The following is a 15,932-nucleotide window of genomic DNA, read 5'->3' on the forward strand; positions in this document are numbered from 1 at the left end:
CACTGTTGGTGCGTTGGTTAGACCAAAGGGCATCACTACAAACTCGTAGTGTCCATATCGAGTCCTGAATGCTGTCTTGGAAACATCACTCTCATGAACTCGTAGCTGATGGTACCCTAATCTAAGGTCTATTTTTGAGAAGTAATTGGCACCCTGAAGTTGGTCGAAAAGGTCGTCTATTCGAGGAAGAGGATAACGGTTTTTGATGGTCAGTTTGTTCAATTCCCACTAATCTATACACATCCGAAAGGATCCATCTTTCTTCTTCACGAACAACACCGGGGCTCCCCAGGGTGAAGAGCTCGGTCTAATAAATCCTTTGCTAAGTAGCTCATTTAGCTGATTGGATAACTCCTGCATTTCTGCTGGCGCTAAGCAATATGGAGACTTGGCTACAGGATTAGCTCCAGCGATTAAGTCGATACGAAACTCAACTTGGTGCTCGGGAGGAATTCCCGGGAGCTCTTCGGGAAAGACATCAGGAAAGTTGCAAACTTCGGGGATGCTCTCGAGGTCTTTAACTTCTTGTTTCTCGTTTATCACATGGGCTAGGAATGCATGGCACTCCTTTTGCAGAAGCTTTTGAGCTTTGATGCATGAGATGGTGCGAAGATTGGAACTAGGTTTATCGCCATCGATCATGAGGGTTTGGCCAGAGGGAAGATTGAGACGGATAGCTTTTTCATAACAAAGGATATCAACATGATTGGGGCTCAACCAATCCATGCCAATGATAACATCAAAGCTTTTTATAGAGATTGGCATGAGGTCGATGGGGAAAGAATGATCGTTGAGGGTAAGGGTGCAACCTATGAATATATCGTTAGTGTTCTCTTTCTCACTGTTAGCCATCTCGACGGTAAATGTTTCGATTAGCAGTTGAGGATTATGTTTAAGAAGATGCTTGAATGCATGACTAACAAAACTTCTTTCAGCACCAGAATCGAAAAGGATGCATGCATAAGAGTTGTCGAGAAGGAACATACCCGTGACAACGGTGGGATCGGTGACTGCCTCCTCTTGCCCCATCGTTAGAACTCTCCCAATATTGTTGGTCGTTGTTGCGTTTGGGCGGTTTCTCTTGTAATGCACGACGTCACCACAACCATAGCAGGCTTGACTGACACCTGCTCCAGATGCTTGATTGGTTGGTTGGGCTGGTGTTCTGCAGTTTCACGCAAGGTGGCCCTTCTTGCCACATTTTTTGCAGAGCATATCACGACATGGACCGGGGATACGATGGTGGTAACTGCACTTGTTGCACCAAGGAAGGGTACCGGTATATCCACTGGTAGGTGCTTGAGCTGTAGGAGCGACGACAGGAACAGTAGCAGCGTGGACTGCCACAGTTTGTTGCTTCTTTGAGGATCCTTGCAAACTCTGACCCTTCCGCTTCTTCCAGAATTTCTTTTTATTCTCCCCAATCTTCTTTGCTGGTTCCGAAGTGGTTGTTACTTTATCCAGATCAACCCCATAATCTATAAGGGTCTGCGCCAGGCACTTGGCGCTATCGAAAGTGTTTGGCCTAGCAGCCAATACATTTCCTTGAGTTGGGGGTGTCAATCCCCAAATGTACCTTTCTATCTTCTTGCTTTCCGGGGTGACCATCCCCGGGCAAAGGAGTGCTAGGTCTTTAAACCTAGAAGTGTAGGCAGCAACATCAGAACCTTTCACCTTTAGGTTCCAGAGTTCGTGCTCTAGTTTCTGCATTTCGCCCCGTGGGCAGTACTCAGCAAGCATGAGCTCTTTCAAGCTCTCCCAACCCATAGCATTTGCTACTGGCAGGGTTAAGGATTTGACTCGGCCATTCCACCCAGTCAATGCTTTATCAGTGAAAGTGCAGGCGGCGAATTTCACTTTGTTAGCTTCTGAATAGGAACATATTTCAAAGATAGACTCGATCTTCTCGAACCATCGAGTCAGGGCAATAACACCTCCAATGCCATTAAAAGATGTGGGTTTCGAAATCATGAAGTCTTTATAGGAACACTCCTTCTGGTGTCCCTAACCACCTTCTAGATTCTGGGGATGCATACCACCTCCCTGTCCGCCAGCTCCGCCAGGATTCATCTTTGACATCACGACAACCACAACAGCAGTAACAACTGCTTGGAACGTAGCGGGATCAAACTGAGGAGGTGGTGGAGGAGGATTGTTGTTCTTTGAGCTGGGTATTTTCTTTAGAGGCATCTTGATCTAAAATGATCAGGGAAAGAGAGGATGGTATGTCCTCTGGGTTGAATCAAGAGATATGAAGCAAGAGATATCTCATTATGGCAGATAGAGTGTTCTACTATGCGATAATATATAGGAAAACTACCAATGCAAGAGAATTATCGCTAAAAGGAATGAGTAGCAACACTTGGATGAGAATCTTTATAACAAATTTGACTCTAGAAAATACTCCTATAATACTTTTATGTTTTGTTGTGACGATGACTCGTTGTATGGATATCTGGTAAGTTTTAGGCCTGCTGTACACCACAGTCACTCCCAAGCACATGTTGGACGTGTCTCGAATGAATATAGTTGATCAGGCTATATTAACCCTAGACACGACTACATAACTACCCAGGTTTAACCGCAGTGCCCAACACCCAGTTACTTTTGTTTTTGTTCTACTCGTGGTTACTGTTTCTGACGTTTAGGTATTCTTGTATACTTTTTGTAAAATACTTGTATTTTAAAGTATACTTTTAGTTCAGAGCGCTTCGGACCCTTTGTGTTTATAGTTATATACCATGTAAGGTTTGGTATACTTAGTTCACTATAAACAAAAGCTCTGATACCAATCTATCACACCCCGAAACCGACGGCGGAAACGTTCCGGGGCGGAGGACATCATGCGTAGTATCACAACCATTGTACATAGTAAGCATAGTAAACACAACCATTACATTACAATAAGAATATTTACACTTGTTTAAAAACATTGAAAACATAGTTGTATACATCAGCATAAACAAAAGTAAAGACGAGACTTCTATATGCTCCGTCTTCTTCAAAAGTAAGCGAGATCCTTGTCTAACGTTGACCTGAGAATACAAGCAGTTTTAGAAATATTAGCATAAAGATGGTGAGTTCATAAGAATGTTTTGTAAGGAAAAACTGGTTACTAAATCTTGTGAAAATACTTCAGTTCCATTGATAAAGAATGCAATAAATATCAAAAACCATTATTACTGAGGTATGAAATACATATGCATGTTTTCCAAGAAAATCCCATATTTTCTAACATGTTTGTCGATTTCCATAAAATAAGAAAAACCTGGTTACCACCAGTAAGTATAGTAGTTTTACTACTCAAGATAAAACCATAAGTTGTGTCCCTGGAATACTTTCCAGTAAGTAGGTAGGTAGTTTTATTACATAAATAAAACTATAGAAGAAAGAAAGAAATCTGTGAACAAAGTTAGTTTATACGTATTGTGAGTCGTATAACCATAATGATTTGACCCGTGACCTCCTTGACGTTCTTCAGGCGCCGTACGATTTCCAAAATTTGTCACCCCAGGCGTGCCCACCTAACTGTAGCTAGTAGTTTAGGTGTGGGATTGTTAGTTCCGAATAGATCTATCCACAAATTTCATGCTCTCCCTCCAGGAGACTCTGGTAATACTATCGGAGAGGATTTATTGGTACCCCAAAGGGCATAACGAAGATAAGTCTCACAAGCTAGTATTAACTAATTCACGGGATATTTAGCTGTTATCGAGTTTCGAAATCGTTTGGAACAAAGTAGAGTATAAATAATTAAACACAAGGTAATTATTTAGTATGATACTCTAGATTAGTAATGGATAAACTAAATCAGACATAGTTTATATATTGACTTTGCATGAAATTCGAATCCGTAAAACAAGTAATGAAAATCCCAAATTATTCTCATAATAATTTGAATGGTTTGATAAGTTCCCACGCCGTTTTGAAAACTACGTAATTATATTTAGAAAGCGTCCCGTATGCTCCGCATATTACAAAAAGGATAAAGGTATCTAAAAGTTTGATAGAAAATCATTATAATTACATCAGTTTTTAAATTATGAAATCCTTTATGATTTGCTTGTATTCCCCCCCCCCCCCCCTGAAAACATGAAAAACTCGGAAATGGTGTAGGGGTATGAACTCACCTGCTGTGAGTGGAATGGATGGACGTGCCGGGTAGGATGCTAGGTGTCAACTGAGGACTTGAACACACGTGAGGATCCTATGTAACATGAAGCGATAAATAATTGTATCTAATTAATTATTTAATCACTAATTAAGTAAGTAAATACACTCTAATGCGTGAAAACACTTTATTTCAAGTGTTAGGAATGATACGGGTTTCATCTAAGGAGTGTATGGCCTCATCATGGAGTTTACTCTTCAAGTGGTGGCCTTAGGGGTGTTTACAGTTGAGGGACCATATCCCCCATGAGTTTACGATCGTAAAATCATGGGAATGATGGGTTTGGGTGCTCAAAGGTCTTATGCTTCACAAAGAAGGGTCCTAGGGTTGATTCAAAGGCTTAGGAAGTGATTGGGGCTCCAAATGACCCTCCTTTGGAGTTTACGGTTTTTAAACCACTCCTTGGGGAGCTTACGGTCGTAAACACATGAGTTTATGGCCGTAAACTCATGTTTGTCACTTTCTTTCATGGTTTGGTGCTTCTAAGGTAAGTCTACAAAGTTCTAGTCACTTATTCAAGCTATAGAAGGTGTTAAGGGCACTTAAACACCCTTAAAAGGTGTTTATGGTTTTGGGATATTCCCCAACCATAAACTCATGTTTCTCTCATTCCATGTTTTGGGGTTCTAAGATCATTCATGCAAGTTTCTAGGTCATTAGCCAAGCATTGGAAGGGTTTTGGGGCATCAAAACCCTCTTTTAGGGTGTTTACGGTTTTAGGATGCTTCTAAACCGTAAACTCATGTTCTTGGGGTTTTTGAGTGCTTAAACCACGAATTTGCAAGTATACTAAGCAAAACAATAAGCTAGGAGGGTTTACTTACTGTTGTGAAGCTTGAAAGGGGTGATTCTTGATCAAATTCCAACTTTTGTAGAGAGAGAAAGTTCTAGGGTGTGAAAAAGGTTGAAATGAAGGCCACTCAACCTTTATATAGGGTTGAGTTTACGGTGAGGGTCCACCCAACACCAACCGCAAACGGGGTTTTTCGTGTGATTTATCGTTTTCTGACACGTATGAAATTACGACAATAACCCTAATTGATTTACTTAACTTAAAAATTAACGGAAAACTTTAATAATAAAAATAAATTTTATTAACGGAAGTGGGTTACAGTGACGGAATAAATTTCGGGTTGTCACAAGTATTCTGTTTCTAAATAACAAACAATATTCGGTAAAAATGTCAATTCATCTGCAGACAAAACAGCTCAAGAAAGATTTCTAGAAAACACAACACTAACATCATATAAGAAGCTAAATATCGAATTACTCCACTTATCCCCCCGTACATACACACACCCCTTTTCCTAACCCCCTTTTGCACATAAACATACTTTATTTACCCATCCCCACTCCCCCACTTTTTTCACCAAAAGGGAGGTATGTAAAGTCGATCACCATCAAATTTTATTATAAGAGTATATCACATGATCGTCTTCATGATTATCTTCTGTTTTTCGCTTAAACTGTACTTATAATTAGAGGCTCCATACGACAAAATATTGTGACCGTTGACATAGAATTAAATGGAGGTTCTTCCTCGAGTATTGTCATAATCTCACACTCGACAAAAGAGCTTTACAATATATAGGGATGAAAGTGGGTCCAAACCCGATTCGAATGGACCCGAACCCGAAAAACCTAAAAATCGATTAAGAGGATTTTCTAGAATCAAAAATTAGACTGGTATATAGGAATCGATTCCGATTTGGTTTCAGGAAGGTACCAGGTAAAGTGGGTCTAGAACCAAAAAACCCGAAAATATCAAAGTGGGTCGGGTGGAACTACGTAAAGTGGGTCTATAATTGGAAAACCAGGAAAACCAACTTTTTTTGGTAATTACTTAGTCGATTGAACTTTGAAAAATTTCAGCTTTGATATCATGACTTTGGGAACTGCAAGTCACTGAGAATAAACCAAAAATGACAAAATTATATTCTAAAATCATGTACAAACTCTAAACTATGCGCTGAAAAAAAGCGCATATTAATCCGACTTAAAACAAATTAGATATGCGTGATCTAAAATTTTCACAAAATATAGAAAAATGCTGAAAAAAACAGAAAATTTTCAGCTTTGATATTCCGACTTTGGGGGACTTTAAGTCAATGAATATGAAACCAAAAATGACAACATTATAGTCTAAAATAATTTACAAACTCTAAGTTACATGTTGGAAAAAACCGCATGCTAATCCGATTTGAAACGAATTATATATGCATGTTTTAAACTACACACTGGAAAAAAACCACATGCCAATCCAGCTTCAAATGAATGAGATATGCATGTTTTAAACTTTTCACAAAAATCTGTTCCTAACACCGGTTCCAGTTCTTAAACCCATACCCAAAGGACCCGAAACCCGGATTACCCAAAACCCAGATAAAACCATTCTTTAAACCCGGAATCCGGACCGGTTCTACATATTCCGGTTCTAACAATTTCAATTTCGGTCCAGTTTTCAGTTTTAAATCTCATCCCTAACAAGTGCCATGACCGCAATAGCTAAATTTAGTGGTTAGTTATGACTAGGGCTGTAAACGAACCGAACGAATACGAACAAAGGCTTGTTCATGTTCGTTTGTTTAAGTTAACCGAACAAACGAACGAATACGAATGGATAAACAAATGAGTTTTCTTGTTCATGTTCATTCGTTTAACAAATTACATTGTTCATGTTCGTGAACATGGTAAACTAACATAAACAAACAAAGATAAACAAACATAATTGGACTTATATAAACACAAACAAACATATAATATAGTAATGTAATAAAAAACAATTGAACATATATGAAGATAAATAAACTTAAACAAATTAACATAAATGAATGTAAACGAACAACATAAACGAACGTTCATTAACATAAATGAACGAACAAAACCATTATTTATATTCGTTCGTTTAACAAAACGAACATAAATTTGCGTTCATGTTCATTCATTTATTAAATAAACGAATATAAACGAACTTCCTGCCGAACGGTTTACGAACGATTCGGTTCGTTTATAGCCCTAGCTATGACCATGTAGTCTTTTTGGACCAAAATGGACATTCAATTATTTAAAGCTAAAAAAAACAAGAAGAAGATATATCGGGGGTGCAAATGTAATTGCAGGAAACTTAAGAGGGTCCTTAAACCATTTATCCAAACCGGCAAAACCCCATTTCGCTGTCAAAAACCCCTGCCTCTGCTACTCACTGATACGTCCCACCGTCTCTTTCTCCGATAAACCTCCGGCAGATTGCAGCTCCGGCGAAAAGCCTCGACTATCCACATACGTCGAATTCGGAGTTACTCTCTTCGGTACTCATTGTCTCTTGATTAATTTTATATGTGTGTTTCCTGCTTAGTTTAATCTGTATTGTATACATTCCTTAGTTTAAAAGCCCTTTTGGATTTGTTCTGATTGTTTAAGAACCTTATTCAAATTTCTCTTAGGTATGTAACCTGCTTTTGCACCAATATATACTATTTCTGATTTTTGGAAGCTGAAAGCACAACCCTGTTTTATTCAAAACCCTAGTCTTAAGACGTTGAAACCGTGAAATTGTGCCAAATACCACTTTAGTGAAGCACGATTCTTTCTGAATCCAAGCTAGGGCTGTGCGTTCTTCAAGAAATTTGCGCAGACATGTTTATGTACTCCTTGTTTAATTGTGTGCCAAACAGGTCTTAATCTTTAGCATATGGACCTGATCGAATCAATTCATGACATCCCTGTGCAAAATCCATCAGTGGAAGATTTCTCTGCTTCTGACTTAAAGTGGATAAAGTTTGGGACTCCTGAACATCATGATGACGTGGCACTAATTCCATATGCTAGAGCTGAAGAATTCATCATTGGCGAGTGTTCTAATGTAGAATGCCCAACCCGTTTTCACATTGAGAGAGGAAGGAAACGTTCATTAGGCAGCCTGATGGAATTCAAGAGCGATGAATATCTTGAGTATAGACTGTAAGCATTTTGACAATTCTTTTAACTTTAATTTATGCTTGCTTTATAAACACCTAAATTCCAAAACACTTGATAAATTCTCAATTATTATTTATTTATTTTTTTCTGTATTCTTATAGGTACTGGTGCTCATTTGGTCCTGAAAACTACGGGGAAGGCGGAATCATATTGCCAAGCAGAAGATACAGACTGAACACCCGAAACCGGGCAGCCCGACCTCAATCAATGCGAGGCTGCACATGTCATTTTGTTATAAAAAGATTATACGCGCGTCCATCTCTTGCCCTCATAATCTACAACAACCGTCGCCACGTCAGCAAATCCGGATTCATCTGCCACGGGCCCCTCGACCGGGACGCCATTGGTCCCGGTGCGAAGAAAATCCCGTACGTGGGACACGAAATCCAACAACAGACGATGTCGATGATTTATCTTGGGATTCCGGAAGAAAATGTTTTGGAGAAACATATAGAAGGGATACAACGGTATTGTGGTTCGGATTTGAAAGTGAATTCGATTGCTTCACAGTATGTTCATAAACTTGGGATGATAATTAAACGATCGACACATGAATTGGATTTGGATGATCAAGAAAGTGTGAGGATTTGGGTGGAACGGAATAAGAAATCCATTTTTTATTATCGGGATTCTTCGGAAACGGAACCTTTTATTCTTGGGATTCAAACCGAATGGCAGTTGCAGCAGATGCTTAGGTTTGGACATCGGAGTCTTATAGCAGCGGATTCAACTTTTGGAATCAAGAGATTAAAGGTGCATACTTGTATTCTACCTCTATTTTCTATGTGGGGTTTATTATTTATTTATTTATTTATTTTCTTCAGTTTGGATAAATTGTTGTATACATACGGTCTGTTTCTTTTCTAGACAAAATAAACCGTCTAAATGAGACTAAATGACCATGTTACCCTTTAATTCTATTTTTTTTTTCACAAATTCATCGGTTTTAGTGTGAGAGGAGTTGGAAGGATAAGAGAAGAAGGGTAAATAGGTAAAGGGTTAGTGTCTTAATAGATTAAGCTAAGTTTTTTTTTTTTTGTCTTAACTCATCGAGCTCATTAAGTCAAAAAGAAACAACCCCTTAGCTTCTGAAATCCTATAGCCTTGATGTGTTTTTGTTTTAAAATTTCTGATTGCAGTATCCTTTGTGCACACTTCTTGTGTTTGATTCGAGACAACACGCACTCCCTGTAGCATGGGTAATTACTCGAAGTGTTGCAAAATCCGATGTATGTAAGTGGATGAAAGCTCTTCTTGGCCGTGTTCGTGCTGTTGACCCAACATGGAAAGTCAACGGATTTATTATTGATGATGCAGCAGTAGAGACTGATCCCATAAGGTATGCTATTCATTCCTGAAATTAATGATTCTTTTTGCGTATTGCTTATTTTCATATTGGTTAAATGCAAGAAATAACAATGTACTTTCATTTCTTCCTATTACAACTTTTTACTTTCAAAATCTACCCAATTATAGGCTTAGAGCAATGCCATTCAAACAGAATGCAATTTTTATTGTTATAATAAGGATTTAAAATACACAAATAAATCAAAGTACGTTGCTAATTCTTACATTTAGCCCTTTCTGTATTGGGTTAAAGGTGCATAACGTATGTTATTCATTCCGGAAATTAATGCTTCTTTTTCCGTTTTACTTATATTTATACAGGTTTTAGCAAGAAATAACAACATACTCTGTTGTAAAATCCTACTTTCCTTTTTTCCTATTACAGCATTGTACTTTAAAAATCTGCTCAGTTATAGCAAGGTCAGTGCAATTTTCACTGTTATAAGAAAGAAATTACAATGCTACATTGGGTAGATTTTCCAAAGTACAATAGCTGGACAAGAAAAAAAAAAATCAAAAGTACACTGTTGTCTTACTAGGAAGAAATGAAAGTAGTTTGCTATGGCTTTATGCAAAATTCAGTGTCTTACTCTTAACTTATTTCCACTTTATGGCTTTATGCAAATAACCAGTTTTGTAGACGAAATATGCAAACCCCTTTTAATTTTAGGATCAAAAGATACAACATTTAACCAGTAACTTGTTTAATCCATTAAAACATTGTTGCATACTTAATGTCCATTGTAGTCGCTGTAGTTTGAAATTTTCTTGAATTAGGATATTGTGCTTTGAAAAATCTACTCAACTTATAGCAGTGAAAGTTTCATTATATCTAAATGACATCAGCATGATGTACTTTCTTTGTAGGGAGACGTTTTCGTGTCCTGTATTATTTTCTGTGTGGCGAGTTCGTCGGTCATGGCTGAGACATGTTGTGAAGAACTGTAGAAATATTGAAGTCCAAAGACAAATCTTTAAACGTTTGGGAGAAATAGTTTACAGCATTTGGGGAGGAGTTGATCCTTTTCTTGTCTTACAGAAATTCATCCAAGATTTTGTTGACCAAACTGACTTCATGCAATATTTCAATGCCACATGGGTGCCTAAGATTGGTTAGCTACAATCCTACCTTTTTCATTTCCTTCTTAGGGAATCGATAAATGCAACAAATAGCAACATACTTTTGTTTATTTATTTATTATTCATTTCTTCTTAACACAAATAGCAACATACTGTTTTAAGAAACTAAATCAACAAAAATTTCTTCCTAGTTTGATAGACGTTGCTATAATCGGGTAGATTCTTCAAAACACAATCCTATAAATGTAATCGTATGAAATAATAAACAAAATCAACAGAATCAACAGAAGTAGATTGTTATTTTTGCATTTAGCCTTTATTGATTTCTTATTCCATTCCTCAGAGATGTGGTTAACAACAATAAAATCCCTCCCACTCGCAAGCCAAGAATCCTCGGGTGCAATCGAATCCTACCACGTGAAACTAAAACTCAAACTCTTCGATGACTCGCACCTCGGTGCACTCCAACGAGTCGATTGGTTAGTCCACAAGCTAACCACCGAGCTCCACTCCTCCTATTGGCTCGACCGCTACGCAGACGAAAGCGACTCCTTCCAAACCATCAAGGACGAATACGTAAATTCCACCTCATGGCATCGAGCATCAAAAATCCCAAACACCAACATTACATTATCTCCAAACACCACCAAAATCCTAAGCCAAACCGATACTTCCCGTTCCCATATCGTCTCAAATCCCGGGTCCGAATTCGCATTTTGCGATTGCGAGTGGTCGTTACGCGGGAACATCTGCAAACACGTGGTCAAAGTCAACACGATGTGCGAGAATCTAAAAGGGTACCAAAGTTCGTTGTCGTTTCACGCGTTTCAAGAGATACTTGTGAAGATGTTTGAAAAACCATTGGATGATTCGATGGACCTTGACTTGTCAATGGCGTGGTTGGGTCAAATTCATGGTCAAATTGAGAAGCTTGTGGAGTTGAATAAGTCAACGGATATTGGAATGGTGGTCAATGGGCTTCCGTTGAAGTGGAATTCTAAAAAAAGTAGAACATTGTTGGCCCGTAGACCGGCCACCGTGGGCCCGTCGTTGGCGCTGACATCAGCGAATAGTGGTGTTAATGTTCGGAAGAAGAGTCGGAAGAGGAAAAGATTGTCACGTATAAGGTAAATAAGAGAAAGGGATCCTTAATTTCTGCTACCTTAATTGTTTTTGTTGTCTTTTAAACCCGTATTACGCAATTTTTTTTATGCGGTTTAAGAGTTTTAAAGTACGAAAGTTGTAGATAACATTTTTTTATATCTAATATATTTCATTACGCCGTATATAATTTTTGTATTTCATTACGCTTTTGTTCTAAAACATTTTAAGGATTGATCCATGTATTTGCTAATGTTACAACTTTAAGGCATGCCTATTTTTCTTTACTAAATTACCTTAATGAGGACAAGAGTTGCTCTTGTAAGTTATATATAAGTGTTTTTATTTATTTCTTTAATGCAATAAGATGATTTAACGCAGATAGCCAGCAAAATCGACGATCTTCTCACATACATACAGGGTCATCAACAAAACAGATTGATGCTCTTTGTTTTCTCCTAAGTATTAGTAAGTTACCATAAATGATCCTTGAAAACGTTTTATAAAATGACGGTGTTTTTCAGGAGATATAGAAAAAAATATGAGAGTCGATTTATTTATCTATTAAATTGTTAATTTTGTATCAAGTGAAAAAAAGTGCTTATGTATACTATCTAACGTTCTGTTAAGTTAATAAAATAATAAAAAAGTGATAAATATGGTCAATTTCTTTGATGATTACCAAAAAGTATGATTTTTTATCTCAAAATAGCTCAGTTTTAATTGTGAAATGCATTATTCAAGATGAAATAGTAATGTACTGTAAAATTGACATCGTTCACTAAAAAAATGCTGAGAAATCCTTTGTACTGCAAAATTGTTTATATTTTTATAGAATTTATTATTTTTTTATACAAAAATTATTAAAGAATATCAGGGCCGTTTTAAACATATTTTGAACCTAAGACGAGAGGAAAAAAGCCCGTAAAATACACAAATTTCATTAGCTTTTTATAACAACTCCATAACTAAAAGAAAATTATTTATACTAGTTTCTAAATATAACATTTTCGATTACAAAAATCCATATATTTAAAAAAATACTTCTTTTAGCTTTTTGAGATGCAAAATTATTAATGATATCTTCAAAATTAATCGTGTCTAACATATCATCAATAAAGTCCATAAAAATTTTGAATTCCATTTAAAAAATAGTTCTGGGACAGTTGCAACACACACATGATCAACTGAGAACTAAATTGAGGGAGAAAACCAACAAACTTTTTATATATAGTGAATTTAGGTACTAAATTTCATATGTGCATGTACACACATATATCTAAGACAATTACAAAAAAAAAAAAAAAAATTGAAAAAATATTATATGAATGTATTTATGCATTTTTTTTGAAAATGTATATTTGCATAAAAAAAATATGAATTTACATTAAAAATCATGATTTGACAAGAATAAGGTTAGTGTGTAAATTTTTTTATCCCTAAGAGCTTCTCCAACCACATAACACAAAATAGTGATTGTTTAAACACAAAAATGATAATTCAACTCTAACCAATCTCTCTAATGGTGTTTTTTTAGAGACTTTTATATTTGACTTTCATATTTGATGTTAAAAGAAAGCCAAACATAGTAAATGTGTTAAATTTGAAGGTTGGTTGGAGGATTCTTAGCATGCAAAACACAGAATTGATGATAAATAAAGGATGGTTGGAGTTGCTCTAAGTCACGATTATAATGTTTGTTTTAAAATAGAAGGAAATTAAAATAAAAGGGTTTAAAGTGGACACTTGGAATATAGACTTCAAAATCAAGGGTAGATTTACTATGTTGCATGGGGTAGCATATGCTACCCCTCAAATTTTCCCGTCAAATGTAAATTTAGTGAAAATTCGTCAAAAATCTGTCACAAATTCGTTGGAAATCCGTCACGAATTTGTTGACAATCCATCACAAAGTCTGATAATTATGATTCTAGTCTAAATTCATAGGTTTATTGATGATTTTGTGATGGAAACTGACTTCAGAAATGAATTTTTCTAATAGTGCAATCCTAAAAAACTTATACAACCTCTGATTTTCTTTCTCAATGTGCCAAATATTCCAAATAATAAAAGGTACAAGCACATGTCAATTTGATATATTTGTTTACTTGTAAACTTATTTTTTTTTTTACATATATATTTCATTCGTTATGTGTTGATTCTTTGTCATTTTTTGTAAAAAAAATATATGTAGATACATTCATCGTCATGCGAAAAAGAAAATAAAGCCAACTGATATATCCTTACAATTTACATAAGGTCGTTATATATATATATATATATATATATATATATATATATATATATATATATATATATATATATATATATATATATATATATATATATATATATATATATATATATATATTAAATATTAGCACTTTGTTTCTTGTCTAATTTTCAACATTTATTTTATCATTTAAATATGTTTGTTTGTTTAATTTATGCTTGTCAAGTGTTACAAATACATGTTTTAGATGCCTGCAGAAAAAAAATACACAAAATTAGTCGTTGACCAGTTTATTTATCCATCTATATATTTGAGTTATTTATATGCTCTTATACATTTTCTATTTGAATTTGAGAAAGGATTAAGTTTTATGAAGTTACAATAGAAGATTAAATAACATGTTGATGTTGCATGTACAACTTGAAACCTATTGCTATCCTGTCAAGGTAAGGTTATTCATTTATTTATTAGTTGTGAGACCCGTATGTTATACGGGTTGGATAAAACAAAAAATTAAATATGAAGATTTAAACAAAAATTTATCTAAATTTAAAATTTGAATTTAAAAATAAACATATTAAATACTATATGAGTTGTAATATTGTAATTTATTGGTTATTTTCAATTAAGACAATTATTAATTAAGGTGTAAATATTATGTGCTAATTAAGAAAAGATAAAAAAAAAATAAAAAAAATGACGAATGGAAAAAATATTTATTCAAAAATACCAAAAAATGACATGTGTCAAAGTTAATGAGAAAACATTCAAAAATACCAAAAAATGACATGTGTCAAAGTAAAACTCATTAGTTAATTTTCTTTATTTAGATTATTTTTTTACATTTAAAAGATAAAAAACATTTCCATTATAATAAATCATTATTTTTTTTATTCTCTTAAAAATTCAAAGTTCTCAAATATTTTGACCTTTGTATTTAATATATATTTTTTGTAAATTAACCTATGTAATACATGAGTCTCACAACTAGTTTATAAAAAATTTCATCTAAAACCTAGATGTTATCTTTTCACATGCTATCGGAGTTAAATGCTTCATTTGTACAACTTTTTTTGTGATATTTTTGTAATAAACAGTTGTAAGATTCATGTCTCAATTTATGGATGGACATGTGTATTCTGTCCGCATGTATATAATGTATTCTGTCGGAATGTCTTTGTAATAATGTATTCTGTCATAATATATTGTATTTCTTTAGTTCTATAGTTGGAGTCAAGTGAACTTGCAAAAATGAATTCTCTCACGTGCATTATGGATTTGAAAAGAAGATCAAGTGCATTCTAGATTCTGGTAGAAGATGAAGTCATTATGTAACGTCCCAAAACTTCATAGTAAATTTTCATTTTTAAAACAGTAAACCATACAAAAGAGTTGTTCCAAAACCGAATAAAGTGAGTATATTATTTAAACATCAAAGTAAGGATCATAATTTGCTAATGCAGAAAGCTTTGGGGGTGGGGGGAGTGTTGTGCAGTCAAGTCGGGCCATTCCCTTTCGTACCAGAAGAATCTGAAACCATAATCATAAACTCTAAGCATAAAACTTAGCGAGTTCCCCAAAGTACCACATTCCAAAACACATAAACATATAACAACATGTGGCTCTGTCGGGTCCGTATCAACCTCATATGATAACATGTAGCTGTGTCGGTTCCGCATTAACCCTATATGACAACATGTAGATGTTTCGGGTCCGCATCAACCCCATATGACATCATGTTGCTGTTTCGGGTCCGTATCAACCCCCGAGTCCATAATGACTCTGAGCCTAATTTAGCTCTATACACATAACATACAATCATACTGGTAATAGTCACAAAAACAGCAAGCATACAAGCATATCGGTAAGTGTCATAAAGACCACTACTATCCTACAACATAATCCAGTGGGCTGACATTAGTGTCTTCGACCCACAAGTACAGTGTGACAACCTGAAATTTTCCATCAAGTTCAGCTTAACACTCCTTTGAAAGTCAAACTCATTGCTGTTATCTTTTAGCA

The 15,932-nt window shown here is 35.5% G+C and overlaps 1 protein-coding gene across 1 annotated transcript; it reads left to right on the top strand.

The window, feature by feature from the left end:
• Positions 1–7,333: 7,333 nt before the first annotated feature.
• Positions 7,334–11,927, top strand: LOC145102154 (SWIM zinc finger family protein). The gene is made up of 6 exons (XM_079039525.1): positions 7,334–7,479; positions 7,846–8,131; positions 8,251–8,902; positions 9,289–9,488; positions 10,364–10,608; positions 10,920–11,927. Exons 2-6 carry the CDS (start codon positions 7,863–7,865, stop codon positions 11,705–11,707), a joined length of 2,154 nt encoding a protein of 717 aa, XP_078895651.1. The 5' UTR covers positions 7,334–7,479; positions 7,846–7,862; the 3' UTR covers positions 11,708–11,927.
• The last annotated feature ends 4,005 nt before the right edge of the window (positions 11,928–15,932 follow it).

This window comes from Lactuca serriola, chromosome 1 (genome assembly GCF_051521515.1).
Source record: "Lactuca serriola cultivar US96UC23 chromosome 1, Lser_US96UC23_V15, whole genome shotgun sequence".
NCBI classification, from domain to species: Eukaryota; Viridiplantae; Streptophyta; class Magnoliopsida; order Asterales; family Asteraceae; genus Lactuca; species Lactuca serriola.